Genomic DNA, 22,650 nt, shown 5'->3' with positions numbered 1-22,650 from the left:
TCTTTTCCCCATCTTTCCCCTCTCTCCTTCCCCCTCTCCCTATGACCCAAAGCAACACATGTACAAGGGTGTATGGTCAGGATTGAGGAACGTAGTCACAACTGAGTAATACAACCAGGGTTGAAGCCATATAATCTTTTGCAGAAAGAGAAAGTCTTTAGTTTGTGTACAGGAATGTGTGGTCAGTGTCAACAATGTGATTAGTGTTAGAAGTTTAATCAGGGACAGAAATGTGGTCTGGCCTGATGAAGAGGGCAGCAATTATTCATGATGTAGTAGATAGACAGCCAGCCTCAGGGCCAGGGACACATGGATTCAAATCCTACTTCTAATGTTTCTAAGTAAATAAAGCAAGACTATCTGAGTCTCAATTTTCTTATCTGGAAGATCAGGAAAATAATATTCTATTATTATATATATTATATCACACACATATACATATTTTACACATGTATATGTAGATATGCATATGTGTATATCTATGTGTACATATATGTATACATATGTGTATGTGTACATGTATGTGTGTATGTATATGTGTATGTATGTGTGTGTGTGTATATATATATATATATATACACACACACACACATATATATTATTGGGGCACAATACCTGGTGGTGATGCGTGGATCATATGACGTTTAAATGAGACATGGATGCTAGATTTATGGAGCTAACAGTCTAACAAGGGATATCACACATATATATATATAAATAGCTATAATTCAAAATAACCCATGATAAGTGCATAAGAGGAGTTAAAGCAAAGTATCATGTAAATCTGAAATGGGAGAAGTTCATTATTTACCAGAAAGACACAGAAAATTTCGTGGAGGAGTTGGGCTTCCAAGAGGTAGCAAGGAAGGGGTGAGAGCAGTTAAAAGTCATAATGATGATGAATGAGATTGGGAAAGGACTGTGAGTATTATAGAGAGAAGAACAATGAGGACAACACCTTAGGGTGAGAACACCCACTGTTAAGGAACCAAAAAAAAATGTTGAGGAGCCAGGGCTGGAGACACTTGAGAGACAGATCAATTACAGAGGCAGAAGGAGATCTTGGAAGTTAGTGTCTCTTTCAGAAACAGAGGTGAGGTTATCAGAGAGGGTTGCAATAGTGCCAATTGTTGCATAGAGGTCAAAAAGAATGAGGGTAGGGAAAACAGCTACTGTATTTAGTGATGAGGTGACCTCTGGGAGAACAATGTACATAAAGTGATCAGGATCAAAGCTAGATTTAAAGGCTTTTAGAGTGGGTGATGAGGAAATAAAGACATCAGGTGCAGACAGCTTGAGTATCTAAAAGTAAAATAGAAGGTTTGCCAAATAGCAGTAATGATCCACCTGAAGATGCTGTAAGAATTTAGAGCTTGTCGCTTCTCTCAGCTCTAATGCTCAACCCAGAAGTAGATATAGAGGCATCAAATGAAAATGGGGCTTAAGTATTAACAGTTCAAGAGAATGGTGAGAGATCATGAGTAAGAGAATCTAAAGTAGTAGCTAAAGAATCATTAAAATAACAGACCACAGACTCATAGGTGCACTTGGAGGCAAGAAAAACCAGGGTGGGAGAAATGGATTCAGCAAAGGGAAGGATCAAGGGATGAACAGTTAGGATGAGAGCAAAGGACAGATTGAGGATTAGGATAGGAGATTACCATTAAAGAATGGAATTTCCAAGCTCGGGATCTTGGAGGTAGCAGAGTTCAAAGAGATGATGAGGTCTAAGGTATATAGCCCATCCTCCCACTTTTATCCAGGGTAAAACAGATTCTAGATATGCTAGCGCAGGATATGGGAACAAAACTGGACAGGTTATGCATATGGCCAAGAAGGATGGTGGTACCTTTTGGTAGGTACCTGCGTAGTTAGGATGGAGAGATTTAGCTCAGGTGGAATCAGACTAAAGAATGTGGCTAGAGAGACAGGGACCAATCAGGAGGTAAATTAGGAAATGTCCTTGGAAAGTTGAAAAATGTGATAGAACATTTAATTTGCAAGTCATTGAGGATTCATTTTATAGATAAGGAAACTGAGGCCCAAAGAGGAAAAGAGACCTGCCTCCCCTCCCCCCACTTCCAAGATCATACATGGTGTTAGTAGCAGAGAAAGGACAATAACACAGGTATTCAAGACTCTCAGTGGTTTTGCAAACAAATATGACATGTTGAATAAGGAGATACAGAGAAGGAAAGGGGGACAGGGAACCACTAAAAGACAAACTATGTCTATGTGATTCCTTTTGGAATGTGCCAAAAAGGACAGGATGTTGACATCTAGGCCTCCTCTGGCTGGTGTAGAACCTCTGTTTGTCTCATTCAAATGATCCCCTGCTCATCACTTCCCAAGCCATCTTCATGATCCAGCAGTCTGGATTCCGACATTTGGCATTCTTCTTCCTTCTTTCCCTTTCAGGTCTGAGTAACATCATTGGAATCATCGTTTATATCTCCAGCAATGCAGGCGACCCAAGTGACAAGAGAGATGAAGACAAAAAAAACCATTACAACTATGGTTGGTCTTTTTACTTTGGCGCTCTGTCTTTTATCGTGGCTGAGACAATAGGCGTCCTGGCTGTAAACATTTACATTGAGAAAAATAAAGAGTTAAGATTTAAGACCAAACGGGAGTTCCTTAAGACTTCTTCCTCTTCCCCTTATGCCAGAATGCCAAGTTACAGGTATAGAAGGAGGAGGTCCAGATCTAGTTCCCAATCTACGGAGGCTTCTCCTTCCAGGGATGTCTCCCCCGTCAGCATGAAGATCTCAAGTTCCATCCCCATGGGGGAGATCTCCATGTACACCCTATCCAGGGAGCCCCTGAAAGTGACCACAGCAGCAAGCTACAATCCAGAGCAAGATGCTGGTTTCCTCCAGGTTCACAACTTCCTGCAGAAGGAGCTGAAGGAAGGATTTCATGTCAGCATGATTAATCGGCGGACCACGCCTGTGTGAGGAGAGTGAAGGATCTCCTTCCCCTTAAAAAGAATTCTCATCTCCTTACTACAATGGATCTTTTGATCAAACAGGAAGATCCTTAAAAGAACAAAAAGACCAAAAGAGAAAAAAGAAAAAAAAAGAAAAAAACTCAACAGAAACAAAAAAATTTCCCTGATCTCCAAAACACATCAAGTGCTAGTTTTTACAAATAAGGACCTGGGGATATTGGAATATGAACAGCAATCAGAAGCTGAAGGCTGACTTTAAGCAAGGAGGTTGTTCAAATGCCTTAAGGTGTAGTCAGCCTCGGAAGAAGGCAAAAGTGCTTACCTGAGCCTTCTGGGGTAACTCAGTCTTATTGATGCTGGAACACAAAATTGAGCCATTATCTCCTTTTGAAAACATAACTTGACAGAAGAATGGGATTTCCATGGACCTATACTTAATAGCACCCAGCACCACTGGAGAGTCTCCACACCACGCTCCAATGGAGGGCTATAGTGGAGATCACTGCTGCTCCTCAGAACAGTGTTTCACTTGCTTTCTGCGATGGAGAAGAGGAAACCAAAGCTGCTCTCTCAATCTCTCTCCCCTTCTCCTCCCTCCCCCCCTTTCTCTCTCTCTCTCTCTCTCTCTCTCTCTCTCTCTCTCTCTCTCTCTCTCTCTCTCTCTCTCTCTCTCTCTCTCTCTGTCTCTCTCGCAAGTGGACTTGGGTTGAAAACTTTTGAGCATAGGGCAAAAGAACAGCACCAAGCTGGTACTCCCAGAGTGTCTGTGGCTAGGGCACCAGCTCCATTAACAGAAGTTAGGGAAGATGGAGAGCTGGCCTGGAATTCCACAGGCACTGAGTGACTGAGTTTGGAGACCTAGACAAGTTGAGGAGAGCAACGGACTGGGCCACCAGGAAGGAAATAAGCAACTGGACGTTCTAATGGAAATATTCCAAGCAGTCTTTGCAAAGGTGACTTCAAGCTTCAATTTGGGGGCATGGCTGTAGACGGAAAGTGCTATCCAGACAAAAGGTGAAAGAAAGAACACGGGGCAGGATTGTGGATCCCATCCCTTTGCCTCTCTCTGCAGGCCAAGGCAGAGCTAATCTTAGTGGATGTCTGCTGTGCTTCTCTTTGGATCTAGCCAGTGTTTGGCATAGAGAATGTTTGTCCAGATATGTGAACTTAGAGTTAATATATTAATGATGCTATGAGAAATACAGAGAATACAAACCCATTCAGTAGGTTTATTAAACATGTTTTATTACAAATACATGCCAGGGGAACAAGTTATGTCCATTCCTTTTTTTTTTTGTACCCCCAGCATCTAGCACAGTGCCTGGCAAATAGTAGGCACTTAATAAATGCTTGTTGATTGATCGGTTCTTTCCCTTTAAAAACTCACGTTATAATCTATTTTGTTAAAATCTGGGAGGACTGAATGGAGGAAGTTTGGACAAATGGGCAGAAACACTCATTGTTTCTGGCTCTGAAAATTTTTTTAAAAACTTAATACTCTATTTTATTTTTCAGAATACAACCAAGGTGGGGGAACATATTCATACAATCTTTACTTTTCCTAATTCCTCTTTTTTTCCCTTGAAGGAAGAGGGAAAAGTAGAGTATGTCCAAGTTCAAAAGAAAGACATGGATCTTTCCCCCTTTTTATATAAACATGCCTTTGTGCTTTCTAAAAATAAATTGTTTCCTACTTTTTTGAGACAATACAACCTGATCTGCCATCTCTGAACACAGTAGATGTGCTTCAAAACATCCGCCAAATTCTTACCTCAGCTACTGGCTCACAACTCCCAGTGACTAATGGCTCAGCTCCATGCGAGTAAGGAGGCACAGAATTTGGTCCATTCTGTCTCATTATGACATCACACTCACACCATCCTCCTTTGCACCTGCTAGAGTAAGTCCCTTTCTAGGTGCAATTCCTCCAGCTGATTGTTCCCTGTGTTAGTAAGATAAACAGTAGATACTAGTTTCCCTCTGTGTTTTGCTGTAATCCTTTCCTTCCAAGGTGAAGTTGGCATTTGTATGATAGTGTCTCTGCTTTTGCTGCAACAACAACAACAAAAAAGAACGGTGAGGGTTTTGTCTTGAAATAAACCTTTTCCTAGCTGTTGGGCCAACTTCACCAACACCATCTTATCCATGTCAGATCAGGATCCTCTCTGCCTGGAATCCAGCTCTGATCTGTAGACCCTCACCCTCTATCAACATCCCCATGCTTCTGCTCTGAGGTCAAGAGAGCCAGGCTGCCCTGCAATTGTTCTAGATTAGTCATCTCCAAATTCTCTGCTTTGAAGCAGCTGAAATGTTATGGAAGAAGCTCTACCCTACTGCACGGGGCCAGGCCAAAAAAAAATATATATATATATATATATATACGCATATATATAGATATGCACACATATTATATATATATATATATACATAATATATATACACACATATTATATATATATATATATATATCTGGCTGATGGGGGAGGAAGGGATAGAGAGATGGGCTGAGAAAGAGGAGGACAATGATAGATAGCAAAAGAAGCTCTAACCTTTTGGCCCTCAGATGTCTTTACCTCTAGCCCCCTCCTTTCCTACCCATCTCTTAAGGCATGATGTGTCTCTTGCCACCAACCCTTCCTTGCTGGATTTCAGTCTAGGCTCAGTAGGTGGCCCCCAGCAAGGGAGGAGAGCTGGTTCACTCTTCCTTGTTAGTCTGGGCTCCCCTGGGGGAGACAGAGTAGACAGTGGTGCTCTAACCCTCTCGCAGGGGGAGACTTGTTTTTCCCCATCCTCCCTTCTGACCCCCTTATCAACTCATGTGTGTTCTACCCATTTAGCACCATGTGAATCTTGTATCTACTATTGTTTCCCAGTTGTTGGTTTTGCCTTTTTAAGAATAATAATAAAAAATGTTTTTCAGATGTTTTCTTTTTGGTGTGGAAACAAAAAAATCAAGTCTCTGTGGTTGTTGGTAAGGTAACCCCTTACAACTAGAAAGAGTCCTTACCTCTGTGGGGGAAATGGGGCAATTGGGGTGGGGAGAGGTAGAGAGAGGGTGAGGATTAGATTTATTCACTAAGGTAGCCATGTGGATCAGTGGATAAAACCAAGGATTAAGAATCAGGACAGACGTGACAGCAAACCCAGCTGTGTGGCTCTGCCTCAATTTTCTTACCTGTGAAGTGGGGACCTAGGTGGTGCAGTGGTTAGAGTGCCAGGCCTGGAGTCAGGAAGATCCATCTTCCTGAGTTCAAATCCGGTCTCAGACACTTCCTAGCTGTGTGACCCTGGGCAACTCAATTCTGTTTGCCTCAGTTTCATCATCTGTAAAATGAGCTGGAAAGGGAAATGGCAAACCACTCTAGTATCTTTGCCAAGAAAATCCCAAATACGATCACAAAGAGTTGTACACAACCAAACAACAACAACAACAACAACAACAACAACAACAAAATGGGGATAGTACTAGCACTTAACCTTCCAGGGCTGTTGTGAAGATAAACTGAGATATTTGTGAAGTGCTTAGCACAGTGCCTGGCATATAGTAGTAGTCACTTAATAAACGCTTGTTTAAAAAAAAAAACACCTTAACCTCTCTCAGCCTCATTTTCCTCATTTGTAAAAAGGGGATAATAATAGCACCCAGCTCAAAGGGTTATTGTGAACATCAGACAAGATAGTTTTTATAAAGCACCTTGCAAACCTTAAAGTACTCTATGAATGCTAGCTATTATTCATTCAATAAACATTTGTTTATTAAGTACTGATGTACTAGGCAGGGTGATAGGAACCAAGAAGGCAAAGACTAGAGCAAAACAGTCTTTGCTCTTGAGGATCTAATATCATACTGGAGACAAGCTAAATATTTACACAAGTAAATAAATGCAAAATCTGTTCCAAGCCAATTTAAAGTACTAAGGGGCAAGGAAGGTCTCTTTGTGACTGGTGGATCAAGAAAGGGCTCAGGTAGGAGGCTGCACTTGAGCTAACCCTGTCTTGAAGGAGGCCGGGGATTCTAAGAGACACTGTGAGTGAAAGCAGGGAGACTAGAAAGTGCAAACAGTGAAAGGTCCAGTCTGTTTGCATCATAGATCGTGTTCAGGGGAGTACGGCAGATCTGGCTGGGAAGGCAGACTAGGACTAGAGTTGTATAGATCTATGCTAAAGGATAGGGGCAACTAGATGGTACAGTGGACAGAGCTCCAGGCCTGGAATCAGGAAAACTTATCTTCCTGAGCTCAAATCCAGCCTCAGACACTTCTACCTGTGTGACGCTGGGCAACTCACTTAACTCTGTTTGCCTCAGTTTTCTCATCTGTAAAATGAGCCAGAGAAGGAAATGGCAAACCACTCCATCTCTGCCAAGAAAATCCCAAATGGGGTCATGAAGAGTCAGACATGACTGGAAAATTACTAAAAATGCTAAAGGAGTATAGGACATATTACCGATGCTTGACCAAGTTATTTGGAGTACAGTTGCATTTCTTTTAAACTACTGCCCACCATCAAATACAGTTGAATCCCCTTGGTCAGTTGTATAATTTCACAGATGTGCCTTAAAAAACTTCTTTGGGGAGTATAGGATCAAGATGTCAGCTCTAAGCCAGAGACTTTGAAGATGGTCAGATGGATAAAGAGACTCCATCTTAAAGATCTGCACATTCAGTTTTATTCCCAGTTTATACAATCCTCTCGGAATTTTTTTATACACTTGTTGATAACTTACTTTTCTTCTTCTGAGAACTTTCTTTTTGTGTCCTTTGACTATTTATCTGTTGGGGAGTGACTGCTATTATATATTTGAGTCAATTATCTATATATCTTAGATATCAGACTTGTATCAATGAAATAAAAGATGCTAAGGCTGTAGGTTTGGGGATAAAAGTTTTCTTCTTCATAGGAAACTCCATACCCTATTGTCAAATGACAAAATGATCATAGCTAGCATTTACATAACATGTTAAGGTTTCCAAAACACTTTACATATATTATTATTTCATTTGATCCTCACAACAACTCTATGAGGTAGATGCAATTGCTATCCCCATTTTACAGATGAGGAAACTGGGGCTGTGACAGGTTAAGTGATTTGTCCAGGGCTATAAAGCTAGTGAGTGTCTGAGACAGGATTCAACTCAGGCCATCCTGACTCCCAAGTCCAGCACTGTATCTACTACCTTGCTGCTGCATCTAGTCACTTGGGGAAGTGTGTGAGTGAGGCTAGGAGCCCTCTAGTGTCAAACACAAGTAGCTGCAACTTCTCCAAAACACATGCAGAATCACTCCACCTCCCATCAGATCAGGCTATTGGCCTCATGTTCCAGAGCTGGCAGCCCCAAGGTTCCCTTCAGCTACTTTGTTACTTTTTTTAAAACTTTTTTGTTACTTTTAGTTACTTTGTCCACAGCCCATGGTTTGTAGATTCCAGTTTTATAGGTTCTCACGATTTCTAGAATATGATCATAGAATCATTGGTCTAGGGCTGGACAGGACCTCAAACACCAACCAGTCTAATTATTATTTTATAAATGAAGAAACTGAAATCCAGGAAGTTGAAGTGCCTTGGCTACACCAGTTATTTATTGTTGATGATTAGTCGTTTCAGTCCTGTCTGACTCTTCATGACTCCACTTGAGGTTTTCTTGGTAAAAATCCTGGAGTGGTTTGCCATTTCTTTCTCCAGCTCTTTTTACAGATGAGAAAACTCAGGCAAGCAGGTGACTTGCCCAGGGTCACAGAGCTAGCAAGCGTCTGAAGTCAGATTTGAATTCTGGGAGATGAATCTTCCTGGTGCCAGGCTTGACCCTAGTAAGCCTCAAAGGAAGGATTTGAACTCAGGCACTTGGACTCCAAAGCCAGTGCTTTCCTCACTGGAACATACTGCTTCCCTAACAGAGGCTTACATGTATGCTGGAAAGTTATCAGACAGTGACTATATCATTGATTTTCTAGCCCTATCTCAGCCTAAGTAAGGAGGAAAAATCAGAGACAGACACACAGAGACAGAGAGACAGACAGACAGATAGAGAGAGAGACTGATTCTTCTCCCCTCCATTAGACCCTAGTTTCCTCCTCCCTCAATCTTGTTCCATTACGCAATAAACCAACAAGCTCAGGTTAACGGCCATTTAGTTTCTGTAAATAACATGTTAAATAGCATAGAAATGAGAGTAAGCCAGCTGGTCTAGTTAGTGACCAAGAAAGGACAACGTCTGTGTTTCTGTCTCCCATGCTTCCATGAAGATTACAGGGAAATTCAGGAAGTAAATGGTTGACTGGCAAAAATGGCTTTACCTATTGGAGGGCCACAGTGAGAAAAAGAAATATTGCATGAAGCTACTTGCTGCTTCTCACCAGCTCTAGAGTCTGCTTGTCATTGTTATCTCTCAGCTTGAACCCAGTCACTGGCTCACTCCACTTACCTCGAGATATTGACCCTCTAAGACCTTTCTCCTTGGTGTTCCTTGCCTTTGCATCCTGCCCAGCTGGAAAGGATCCATTTGCTCTGCCCTTTCCCACAAGGCTCTGTCACATGCCGTCATGCAGCCTGCAGCTCAGCCCACTAGAAGGACTTGCCAGGCTTCCACTTGCCCATCCCGTAGGGTATCTCCTGTTACTAGATTAGTGGCTACAGAAGTCCAGTTGTATTTGCTTCTCTTATAGTGGATGAAGCCATTGGTAAACCAAGCAAAATGATGTATTTCAGGAAAGAAACATAGATGAGGAGTCCACTGGGCCACTAACGAAGTCAGGCTTCTAGAGCTTGGAATGGAAGTCATAGCCTCTGGCATAGTCTCCACCTGATTGCAAAGGAACCCAGACTTGAGTGATTTTGAATGGACCATTTCCATTTAGCAATAGAACCCTCCTGTGCCTTACTTATCTTATTAGATAGACCATCTTGCATCACCCAACTCATAATAGGCAACTCTGGTCAAAAGGTGCCTTTATATGACCCTGTGTCATCTGTTCAGTAGCAACTAGGGTCTGGTAAGAGCCATGCAACTGCTTTTCGAAAGCAATATAATGAATGGCTGCTCTGGGGACCTGGGAGTTCTGGGTGCCTAACAATGGCTTATTCTGGACACTCCTCTGTGTCTGCCAAAGGTTCGGCTCAGCCTGGTCTTTATGGACACAGCCCAAGGGTGGAGACTGCTGGATAGTCTACTTTACATCTTCTAGGGCTGTAGTCTCTTCTGGGCCCCAGGATACCCAGGTAGGGAATATTTATTCCTTAAAATCTGAAGAATACAACAAGTCTATGGATTTTCTTTTTATATTATAGGAAAGTGAATATTAATAGTTTATTCCAGACTACGTCTGGAATCCTTTAGGTTTTCCCCGTCCACAGTATTCCCCAAAACTTGATTGAGCAGCTGGACCCTGAATTTCCTTAGAGTTGATTTCCCACTCCTAGTCCCTTAGATGGGCCATCACCTGATCTAGGGCCTCTGTTACTCTGCCCTTGGGATCTGGCCTGGTCAACATTATGTCATCAACATAAGGGTGTGAAACATGCAGCTCAAAGTCACATGCAGCCCACAACACTCCCAAGTCCCATAGGAACCCAATGAAAATGTAATTAGGAAATATTTAACAAAATAAATAAAAAGGCATTAAAGCTCGGATAATGCTAATATATGGTTTTCTAAGTCAATATATGCCAATAAGGATCCTTATGTATGGTTCAGTGGCCCCCAGCTTCTATTTCAATTTGGCACCATTATTGTACACCAATGCCTTCAGGAGAAAGACCTCTTTCTGATCTCTTCCCATTATAATGTGGTACTATGAAAGAGAGTTCACATAGCCCTGGGGAAGGATATTGAAAGTATGCTGGACTTCTTTCCAAGTGAAAATAAACTGCTTTTCCTTTGTCTCAGCCTCAGTAATAAAGAAAAATACACGTTGGTGAGGTCATATAACCGCAGACAATTCATCCTGGGCCTGGGCTACCTGGTCCATGACATTGACAAGGTCACAAACAGCTGTAGTGATGGAAATAATCAATCCTGAAGTCCACCATAAGCTGCTATGGACCATTTGCCTTCCTGACCAGCAACTCAATTTTGCTGTAAAGGTAGCTGATATAACAAGTACACTGGCTTCCTTTATCTCTATCACTAGAGAAGAACTGTCTTTCCCCTCCTGGGGCACTCGATATTGCTTGGCATTAACTCCATAGGATGGTTCAGACGACTCCAAGGATTTCCATTTAGTCCACACAGAGTGTGCTGAAAGGGTCCACGCAGACATCTTCCCTCCGTAATCTGCCGTCTGTAGCTTCCCCTGAAGAATCCAAAGAGGACAGGGGATTTAGACAATGCCTTAGGCTTGGGTAGGACTGAAGACCCCCTGATGCTGTTGTACTGAATTTCCCTGTAAAATATTACTAGCACCCTCATGGGCTGGCCATCAATTGCTTTCTTATCAACCCCGTGTTTTAAGAGCCATACCTAAAGCTTGCTCCAGAAAATGGTGGCATCATCATATGGCCATCTAGCAAGGCCTTGGGTTCTATGACTCTTCCTCCTCCCACCCGCATTGCCAGCACATTCATTCATGCTTACAGCTATACTTACCCAAGCCACAGCTATCCATACGCTCTGCTCAGTGTTCACCAGTTCATCAGACTATGTCTGTATAATTGCATGGTAGGAGAGAGCTATTGCTGGAGTCTGAAGCCTTTTTGGTGGGGCTCTACCCAAAAGTTGCAATCTAACTGACCCCAAGCCAGGCAGATCATTGTGTGTGGCAGGCCATGGGTCAGGACCACATATATTCAATCTATCAAACCTATTTCCTTTAGCAATCTCACCTCCTCCCTTACACATCCCCATCACAGACCTTGTTTCAATGGGAATTTATATTTATGGCTCCAGATGCAAATAATTCCCCATCTCAGTCACCTAAAAAGGGACAAAAGGAGTCCTTACCTGGGTACTCCAATTGATTTAGCTGATTGCAGCAATAAATCTTCAAAAAGCTCCCTAAGCGTATGAAACTCAACTGTAGAGTCTCAAGATTGGTTCCATTACAACATGGCCTCAGTAGCCACTGTTTCAGTAATTCATTAGTTTTGTGTTTGAACATCTCATAAAACATGCCCAGTACTTTGGTCATGAACTCCCACCTCCTGCCCTCTCAGTGCAGGAAATCACCCATTTTCCTGGAATGGTAATAAAAATAAGTCTGGGGCCTTTTAAAAAAAAAAAACCACTAGTGGAAGTTCCTAAGTATCCTCATTTCCACTCCCATTCTCCTATCTCAAGTCTCCAATCTTGAAGACCTTTCTGTGGTTCCTAGCTGTTCCTTTTACTTGGGTGGCCCCAGTTCCATCAGCTTCTCCTCTACTTTCATTGCACTATGATTAAAAAGTAAGATCTCTGCCTCTAGTTGCTAAATGTCAAAAGGGCCAGTTCACTTTCAGTCATCTTATGCTGGCAATATAACTTCTGCAGGATGATCAAGAACAACCAGAGAACGCTGGCCTTGGGGCTTTATTTGCACTTTCTGGCAGCTTCCTCCAGCACCCCCAGAACTAATCACTCCACCTAAGAGGGCTCCTGCTCCTTGTTCTATTGAAAAGATTCCCCTTACACAACCAGAAAGGCTTTTGCCACCAAGTGATACCATGGCACATTTAGATATCCAATCACCCCATCCTACATATCTTCAGCATGAACTCAACTCAACCATGATGTGAGTCACAAGGCTCTTCTCATCGCATCTCAATTACTGATCATTCCAAATATTAAAGTCAGGGCTATTAATTCAGGTTCAATGAAATGAAGCATGAGAAGGTCATTGAACAGTTAACAAAAGGTTTACTTAGCTCTAACATAGCAAGGATATGCAACAGGATAAGGTAACACTTAGCTTCTATAAATGTAATCCCCTCCGTTCCTCCATCTCCATATGGAAACGCTTCTGTTCAAGGGGGCAGGGTGTGGTGACTCACCACCTGGTCTTCTGGCACCCACTGAGTCTGAAGGGCAGAACTGAGGCAGAGTAAAGTGAGCATAACCAGGAGAGCAATTTCTATAATAACAACATTTTAAAGAAAAACAACTCTGAAAGACTCAACTCTGTCATTGTAGTAACCAACCACCATTCCAGGAGGCTGGTGATGAAGTGTACTAATGACTTACTGACAGACCCATGATGGACTCAAGATGAGTAAGACATTCCATTTTGATCATGGACAATGTGGGAAGTTGTTTTGCTTAAGCATATTTGTTACAAGGGCTTTTTTCATTATTTCTTGCAGTGTAGTAATATTTCATTAATTCATATAATATAATTTGTTCAGTCATTTCCCCAACTGATGGGCAAAATGTCTTTCCAGTTCTTTGCTATTAAAAAGTGCTACCAGTCTTTTTATACGTAAAATGTTGCTCCTTTCCCTCTTTTTATTTCTTTGGCATATAAACCTAATAGTCATATCACTGGGTCAAAAGCTATGCAGTTTAGTGATTTGGGAGGCATAGTTCCAAAAAGCTTTTCAGAATGGTCAAACCACTTTACAACTCCACTGATGATGCATTAGCGTGCCTGTCCTTCCCCAGCCTCTATGACTATGATCATTTTCCTTTTTGTCATCTTTGCCTATATGATAGATGAGAGGTGAAACACCAGAGTTGTTTTAATTTGTACTTTGATTACTAGTGAGAATTTTTTATAGGATTGTTGATAGCTTGCCTCTCTTGTTTTGAGAACCTCCTTTTCATTTCCTTTGACTTTATTGGGGAATGAATGGTCTTACATATTTGAGTCAGTTACCTATATATCTTAGATAGGAGACTTTTATTGGTGAAATTGACTTTCCTTTCTAAAACATCATTTATTCTAATGATCAACTTTTCTATTTTTTTTAATCGCCACCAAATAGTTTTAATGATTACTATTTTAAAGCATAGTTTGGAATCTAGTACCATTAGGCCCCCTTTCATCTCAGTTTGTTTCATTAACTCCCTTGAGATTCTTGGCCTCTTATTCTCCTAAGTAAATTTGGTTATTATTGTTTTCTAGTCTATATAAAATAGCCCCTTGGCAGTTTAATTGGTATATTATTAAATCTGTAAAAGGTAGCATTGTCATTTTTATTGTATTGGAATGGCATAACCATGAACAATTAATATTTCTCCACATACCTGTTTTCCTTTATTTCTCTAAAGAGTGTTTTGTATTTTAATTCATATAACTTCGGTTGTGTCTTGACAGGTGGACTTCCAGCATTTTATATACTTTTGCGAATGAGAATTTTTTTTGTTCCTCTTTCTCTTTTAAGGCAATACTTTGTTGCTTCAGTTATTTTTTGCTTGATCTACCTTAAGGCAACCCTCTTACCATGGGCTCTCTTCCCTGCACCCTTAAGCTTGACCCATGGGATCATTTTCCACTACTTTTCCTAGCTTTAGAGCTTTACTTATTGATTATTTTTTTCTTCTTTTTATTTAGCTATCTAATTTCCTCCCTTTTTTTCCTCTCAGTTAAGTAGCTAATTAAAATCCACCCCTTCTCTCCTTCCCACTGACTTCTGTTAGGGCTTTAAAAAAAATTTCTGCACTTTTTTTTCTAAAAAGAAAAAAGGATTTCTTTTTAGCTTGTTCTATTCTAAACTTTTATTCTTTCATTCACAGTCTTTATACTTGATTCTTCCTTTGGTCTCTTTAATTCTTTGTCATTAGGGAAGCAACATTCTGGTGTGATTCCATATTCTCTTGGGAATCTACAGGGTTCTCTATGTCATTAGGTGTCGGTTCAACTTTGTCTCTATTTTTTTAGAGACATTCACAAACATTTAGATATATTAGCAGCCATTTCCCTTCTGTTTTAATATCTTTCCTGTTTATTTATCTGCTGGTGTTCTAGGTTTTTAACTCATTTTTCTTCCTCCTGAGATATTTGATGGGTTTAGTATTTTTTCCCTCATTTTCCCCTATCACTCATCCTATGACTCCTTCCCCTTTGATGAAATGTACTTTGGAGCTTGGCCTCAAAGCTATCTCAGCCTTCTCCAAGGTTAGGGAAATCACTTTTAACTGGCCTCAGTCCCTACTCCAAGAGTCTTTTGGAAAACAGAACTAGATATCAGCTACCTCTCCTTCAGGCCTGGCACAGCCTCATAAGCATGCACGTTTGTGCTCTCTGTTCTTTACTTCTCTGATTGAACATTGTCCTATGCACCCTGTGCCATGAACACAATGTGCTGGACCCCCTGGTAGAGTATATCCTATACCTCATCCCCACAAGTAGATGAGCAGAGTTGAGGTCTGCTGCTTGTTGCCACAAGTAAGGGCAGGGGCAGAGTGTGCTAGGAGAGACTAAAGCAACATCAAAATTGACAAGTGGATTACAAAGCACAAGTTAGTGGATCAGGCTGTTTATTCTGCCAAAGTGTTGAGGCTGGTAGAAGAGGAAAAACAGATGCTGACTAAGCAAGTGAGAGATTAACATTCTCTGCTATTAATTCATAAGGCTGTTACTTTGTTAGGCTTCTTGATGTCTTGGCTTGAAAAGAAAGCTGTTTTTGCTTTTCCTCTGGCACATAATTCCAATTTTGGCAAGTTTTTGAGAGTTAGCAAAGACTGGAGAGAATGTCTAGTCTTCCACCTTGTTGGACACATGACAGAAAAGTCTTTCTGTGATTATTTTGAATGGAATTTCTTTTTCTTTCTCTTCCTGTTGGGTTTTTAAAGTAACAAACAGAGTGGCTAATGTTTTTTAATAATTTTTTTTCTAATTACATGTAAAGACAATTTTAAATATTCATTTTGGGGAAATTTTGAGTTTCAAATTTTTCTCCTTCCCTCTCTCACCTCCCCTCTTCCTAAAATGGTAAGCAATTTGATCTAAGTTATACATTTGGAATCACGTAAAACATATTTCCATGTTAGTTATAGTTGTTAAAGAAGAAACAGACCAAAAGGGGAAAACCACAAAAAATGAAGTGAAAACAGTAGGATTTGATCTGTATTTATAGTCCATCAGTTCTTTCTCTGGATGTGGATGGCATTTCCTATCATGAGTCTTTTGTAATTATCTTGGATCATTATATTGCTGAGAAGAGCTAAGTCATTCAGAGTTGATCATCATACAATGTTGCTGTAACTGTGTATAATGTTCTTCAGGTTCTGCTCATTTCACTTTGCATCGGTTTTGATAAGTCTTCCCAAGTTTTTCAGAAATCTGCCTGCTCATCATTTCTTAATGAATGATAATCTTCCATTACATTCATATACCGCAGCTTGTGCAGGGAATGCCCATCAATTGGGGAACGGCTACAAAATTCATTGGCAAATGAGGTAATTTTGTTTTATGTTTGCCTCTTCTTAGTCTCCTCAATTTCTTTCAATTCTTATTGCTATGGCTAACATTTCTAGAACTATATCAAATTAATAATGGAGATAAAGTATGTCCTTGTTTTGCCCCTGATCATTAGAAGGCCATTAGCAATTCTCTATCACAAATCACACTAGTGCTTGGCTTTAGAAAGGTACTCTTTACCATATTAAGGAAAGATCCATTTATTACTATTTTTTAATGTTAGCATAATGATGTTTTGGTTGTCGAGAGCTTTTTTCCTGAATCTAGTGATAATATCATGTGACTTTTTTCAAATTTCATTTTGTTATTTTTTCCTATTAACAAATATTTGTTTTCTTTCCTCCAACTTCTACCCTTAATTGACGGGGGGAAAAAAAGAATAGAAAACTAAAGCTTCATGATAAACAGGCATAGTCAGATAATACAAATGCCCACATTAGTCATGGCAAAAAATGTATGTTTCTTCCATTTCATTCACATACTATAATTTGCTTAGCCAATACCCAATAAGTGGCTACTGCCTTAGTTTCTAGTTAATTACTATTGCAAAAAGAACTGGTATACGTATTTTTGTACATACAAAACTTTTTGTACTCTTTCTGCTTTCTTTGATCTCTTTAGTATTAGTAGTATATTAGTAGTATTTCTGGATAAAAAGGTATACACGGCTTAGTGCTTTTTTAGGGGCATAAATTGGTTTCTAGAATGACTAGAGTGGCAGCTAGGTGGTGCAGTGAATAGAGCACCAGCCCTGAAGTGAGGGGGACCTGAGTTCAAATCCAGCCTCAGACATACAACACTTAACTAGCTGTGTGACCCTGGGCAAGTCACTTAACCCTGATTGCCTCACCAAAAAAAGAAAAAAAAGAAAAACAGAATGACTAGAGCAATTTTAGCTCCTCCAGTAATGCATTAGTGTGTTTTGTTTTGTTTTGCCATGGCCTCTCCAATATTTGACATTTGTGAATTTATTGATATAATCTTATGATTTTTTTGTCATTAAAATGGTCTGTTATGTTTATAGTTTTACTAATATTTAATCAACTTTGCTTTTCTGGTATAAAGTCAACCTGATCACAGTGTATAATCTTTTTTTTTTAATAGGTTGATATAACCTTCCTGCTAATATTTTATTCAATATTTTTGCATCAATATTCATTAGAGAAGTGGTCTGTGTTTTCTTTCTCTGTTTTATTCTACCTTGGTTTAGATATAAAGAATATATTTGTCTCATGGAAGAAATTTGGTAAGTTGCTGCTTTCCCTATTTTTTCAAATAGTTTATATAACACTGTGATTATGTATTCTTTAAATGACACATCTACTAATCATATTATGAACACAACTGTCCATCAAAGGGTGGGTTAGAGATAAGAGCTTAGAGGCCCATAGTTAGCCTACAACAAACCCCCCTGTTTAAGAGGAAGATGTACTTGCAAGAAAGAATTGAAACATAATAGTAGGTACGTCTAAAGTGTAACAGCAAATCAGTAGGAAAATCACTTTTGAAACTCCCATACCTACCCTACTCTGGTTATTCCTTTCCTAGAAGTGCCCCTTTTCTAAACCCTATCTAAACAACAGAGAAATACATGTGTTTTTAGGTAGTTCTATAAAGGTAGCCTTAGTATGTAGTCCAACAAATGAGACTATCTTGCACTTACAGAGAAAATCAGGTCCTCTCAGTTTTCTGAGTTCAAGGTCATAACCATGATAGCACTGGAAGCCCAACCTGGAACTGAGATATACATATATACCAAGAACTGAGAGGCATATAAGGGGAGCTGCCAAACCCTATGGGGCTGCATAAGGAAAGAATCTCAGTAGAACATCAATTCCAAACATTTATTAAGCAGTACTCAAATGTGGCAAGAACTGTGAGGTAAAACCAATCAGATAGATCTAACTTCAGGGAACGTACCCCTAAAGGAGATGCTGCTAACCTCGCTCCCAAGTAAGCAGATGAATTGGAAAATGTGACAGCAATAACCCATTCCCCAGACAGTCTGACCCAGTGGGTGCATTAGCAAAATGAAGACCTGTGGGTAGAATGTTCTTATGCTTGAGCACAGCAATGTGGGCTACCTGTTACACTAAAGGATATGGCATACTACTGTTCCATATATAAAACTGTGGCCATTGATAAAAAGACCATGGGAGAAAATCAGATTCAGGAAAAGTCACACTCAAGTCTGGTATATTGATTACGTAGAGGCACTCCCTCCCCTCCCCCACCAAATCCTGTAGGTAATGTATTTTAACTAAGTTTGACACCTACTTGGGAATACTAAACACCTTACCAACAGCCTAACCTAACCAGAAAGCAATGTTGAATAGAACAAGCTATTTATTACAAACATAAGGTATTCTGCTTAAGATATAGCTGGACATGGGCCCCCACTTTAGCAGCCAAGAGGTCTAGCAATGGGTGGCAGAATTTGGTATTAAGTGAGTTTTAGATATCTTTTATCATCCATAATCAACTGATTTTATTAAAAGAATGAATGAGCTACTAAAGGAGTACATAAGGAGTTTTACTCCCATATACTCCTTCAAAGGACCTGGTACTAAGGTAAGGAATCTTTAACAACAACAACTGCCTGGTAAAACCAGTCTTTACAGGGTATTGACCAGACCTATGCTGCTATTCCCAGCAACACAGTGAATGCTCCCAAATACCATAAAGTTTTGGTTTAGGCATAGATGCCTCAGAAATCACCACAGATGGGGGGAAATTATAGCAGTGGGATAGGGAAACATTACTGCTGTAATGATCTGAGAAGACCTTCCCATTTACTTCCTTCTCACCAGGTTATTTTCACTCTCCTGATTTTCTATATCTTGGGACAGTGTTGGGATGGAGGAGGAATGCTCATCATTCCTATACCCTGTATGTCTTTAAAGGTCACCAGAGGTGCTCAATAGAATGTGGACAGAATGACCTACAAATCAGTTAATGTAAATATGAGACAAAGCAATTTACCAGTGAAGGAGTTCCTCACTGATTAATTTTCAGAGAAAAATATGGGAAATTATTGATATCATATCACCCTTAAGCCCACCATCATACATAATAGTAATCTTAAGAGCCTGTTTATAGGTATCAACATAGATGGCATTCCCTGAATGTGGCCATGTATAGAATTAATGACATTGCAATTTGGTCATACCGACAGGATGCTTCATAAATTCCATCCTTAGAACACTGAAACTCCAACTTTCACCTTTTAGACAAGTCCTCCTAGGGGAGCCTGATCTAGAACCATTACCCAATTTGGTGCCTCTCTGAGGAATTTACACTTAACCTAGTCAGTGAAACACTCCAGGATACATCCCAATATCCACATTGTGCCTCTGCCACTATACTGTGAAGGCAAAACCACTCAGGAGCTCTTCCAGAAGAACAATAAGCTGCTTCATAAGATTGTGAGGTGGGAATAGGGATGCAAGGGAGACACTAGTCCTTGGCTAGATTGAATGGAGGTATTTAACATCAGATAGCCTAGAGAAATTATAGACTATGTGGTGGGTCTCAGCATACCAAGAGAGAGTCAAGAGTAGAGAACTCAATTGACTCTAGGCCAAAGAGTATTGCTAGCTTTTAAAAAAAATCACTTCATGGAACTTCTCCAAGATAGGGCTGAGAACCTCATGTGGAAACATGACTGCCTTGCCACCCAAAACACATGACTGAATGAATGAAATCTAGAATGACAGTAGATATTCTTGTGGGTTATTGACCTATTGCCTTGGATGCTCTTGGAATTGATGGCTAATAATTATCAATGCTTCAACACATGCATGGTCACACTTTCAGGAACTCTGCCCAATTTCTCAATGCCATTAATCTGCATGATTATTCAATAATCAAGTGGTTATTAAAATAAAGCCATTATAGCCTGGGATCTAATTCCTTGTGGAAGGACAAAGGCAACCAGCCAAAGAAACATGGGATTGGTAGCATACTAAAAACCATACCCAGGTGTTTTTTCCTATTATTACCTGTACTTTGTCCCCTGACCAGTGGCTAGCTATGTCCAACTCCGAAGGAGACATCAGAATTAACAGAGAAATGACTGGCAGTTAATTTTCATTTCTGTCATACCACCTGATTATTTAGGTAATGCAATCTTCTGCTGGGAAGAAAGGAAAAGACAATATATTAACCTCACAGTCATACACTACAATTATTGCTATAGAGGGTATACTAATGAGATGCAGTTGTGATGCACTAACTTCTCCATTCTATCAGCAGAGAACCCTAAATGGAGGCTCTCCTTGAAGACTACCTGAATGAATGGACAGACATGCCCTCTTCTATTTTGGTTGACTAGCCTAAAGCTGAAGTGTACCAAGATCTCCAAGAATTGACACTGCAGATATGAGACAAGCAAACAATGTAAACTTATCTAGGCATTCCTTGCGTGATAGATAAAGCTACACATATTTTAACCAGTTCCCTGACTTCAAGCATTCTCATCTTTTAAAATTGCTTTTTATTTGTGTATGTTATTTTGGGCAGCCAGGTAGCAGAGTGAATAAAGTGTGGGGCCCAGAGTCAGGAAGACTCGTCTTCATGAGTTCAAATCCTGCTTCAGACACTTACTAGCTGTGTGATCCTGGTCAAGTCACTTAAACCTTTTTGCCCCAGTTTCCTCACCCGTAAAATGAGCTGGAGGAGGAAATGGCAAATTATCCCAGTATCTTTGCCAGGAAAACCCTACATGGGTTCACAAAGAACTAGAGACAACTGCACAACAGCAACAAAGCAGATGCTAAGCACCGTGGAACATGCATAATCCAAAAGGGAGCCTATGATTCTGCCACTCTGAACCAACAGAGCGTTCCAGCTAGATGATAACAGTAGAATCACAGCAAGAGTCTACTCTTGGTTAGAACAAAACCCGGAACTTACAGATCTCAGACCAAGGAGGGCCAGGGATCAGACTTTGTCCTGGATCAGACCACTTTGGGAATGCTGAAAGCTTTCTGGTCCCCAGTCTGTCTCTGAGATTCTGGAATAGCACAGCTCTCAGTGCTCTAAGAAAGCAACAGGACCAGCTCAGACTTTCCCTCCAGAAGCACAGAAGAGTCCAACCCTAACATTTAATCTGAAGTCAGGAAGTAAGCTGGAAGAATGGGTGAACAAAAAAAGAACCCCACCATAATGAGCTATTGTGGTGGCAAAGATGCTCAAAACATAAATACAGAAGAAGAGAATGATTCCGAAACATCTACAAGCAATGCCTCGGAGAAAAACTCAGAGAAAAACAAACACAAAAGTAAAAATCTGCAATTACTAGATTTTGGTGTAGAGAAAGTGGTTTTCTGTATCAGAGAGAGAGATGAAGGATAGTGTCTCCTTTGAGTTACTTTACTCCAGCAGAATTCAAGGTATTTGCTTCATCTTCCTCTATTGTGGTGTAGAGAAAAATGGACTTGGAAGCAGAAGTCCTAGGGCTGAATCCCAGGTCTCCCACTTATTCTCTGTGTGACCCTGAGCAAATAAATACCTTAAGCAATCTGAGATTCAGGTTTCCTCATCTATAACGGGATGATACTCTCTGCCACGTGCTTCACGGGGTTGTTGTGAGAATCAAGTGAGATAATGTTCACTGAAACTTGTTTTGTAAACTGTTAAGCTTCACATAGCTCAGCAGTATTATTGTTGTTGCTGTTATTGTTATTATTATTATTTGTTGTTGTTATTTGGTCATTTCGGCTGTGTCTAACTCTTCGTGACCCCATTTGGGGTTTTCTTGGCAAAGATACTGGAGGGGTTTGCCATTTCCTTCTCTAGCTCATTTTACAAATGAGGAAACTGAGGCAAACAGGGTTAAGTGACTTGCCCAGGATCACACAGCTAGTGTCTGAGGCCAGGTTTGAATTCAGGTCTTCCCCACTCCAGGTCCAGCACTCTATCCATTGTGCTACCTAGCTGTTCCCATTATTATTATTATTATTAGCTTTATCTAATTATTATTATCCCAGTAGCAGCGTCTATTTGGCTGTTTCCAAACCACATCACCTGCACTCTAGCCCTCCTTCTCCTCCTGCCAGAACTTGGACTCTGTACCTGAGACCCTGGACTCCGATCAATGAATCTTCACCTTATCTGGGCACCAATGCACTGCCAAAGCCCTTTCCAACTCTAGCTCCTCTTTATGTATTATCTTCTCCTATTGGAGTGCAAGCTCCTTGAGATTAGGGCAGTAACTAGGATGGGGTGATCAGGGCTTTTCCAAGGATGCCAACATTTAGAAGGTACTGAAAGCACTGTGTGCATCTCCCAAACTGGCCTTACCCACAGAGACTATGGCCTTGCCAGCCTACCCTGCCCTACCTTCTTTCATTCAGTGGCCAGTCCTTTAA

General features: G+C 40.5%; 1 protein-coding gene across 1 annotated transcript in view; it reads left to right on the top strand.

Annotated features, from left to right (window-relative positions):
• The window catches only part of CACNG4 (calcium voltage-gated channel auxiliary subunit gamma 4), a 119,323-nt gene extending 113,452 nt beyond the window's left edge, over nt 1–5,871 (top strand). The window contains exon 4 of the mRNA XM_021000994.2: nt 2,419–5,871. Within this exon, the coding sequence (XP_020856653.1) occupies nt 2,419–2,957 (539 nt within the window). The 3' untranslated portion in view covers nt 2,958–5,871. The remainder of the gene's footprint in view (nt 1–2,418) is intronic.
• The last annotated feature ends 16,779 nt before the right edge of the window (nt 5,872–22,650 follow it).

Source organism: Phascolarctos cinereus, unplaced genomic scaffold (genome assembly GCF_003287225.1).
Source record: "Phascolarctos cinereus isolate Bilbo 61053 unplaced genomic scaffold, phaCin_HiC Scaffold_5;HRSCAF=322, whole genome shotgun sequence".
Classification (NCBI taxonomy): domain Eukaryota; kingdom Metazoa; phylum Chordata; class Mammalia; order Diprotodontia; family Phascolarctidae; genus Phascolarctos; species Phascolarctos cinereus.
This window is presented reverse-complemented; position numbering and strand designations above follow the sequence as displayed.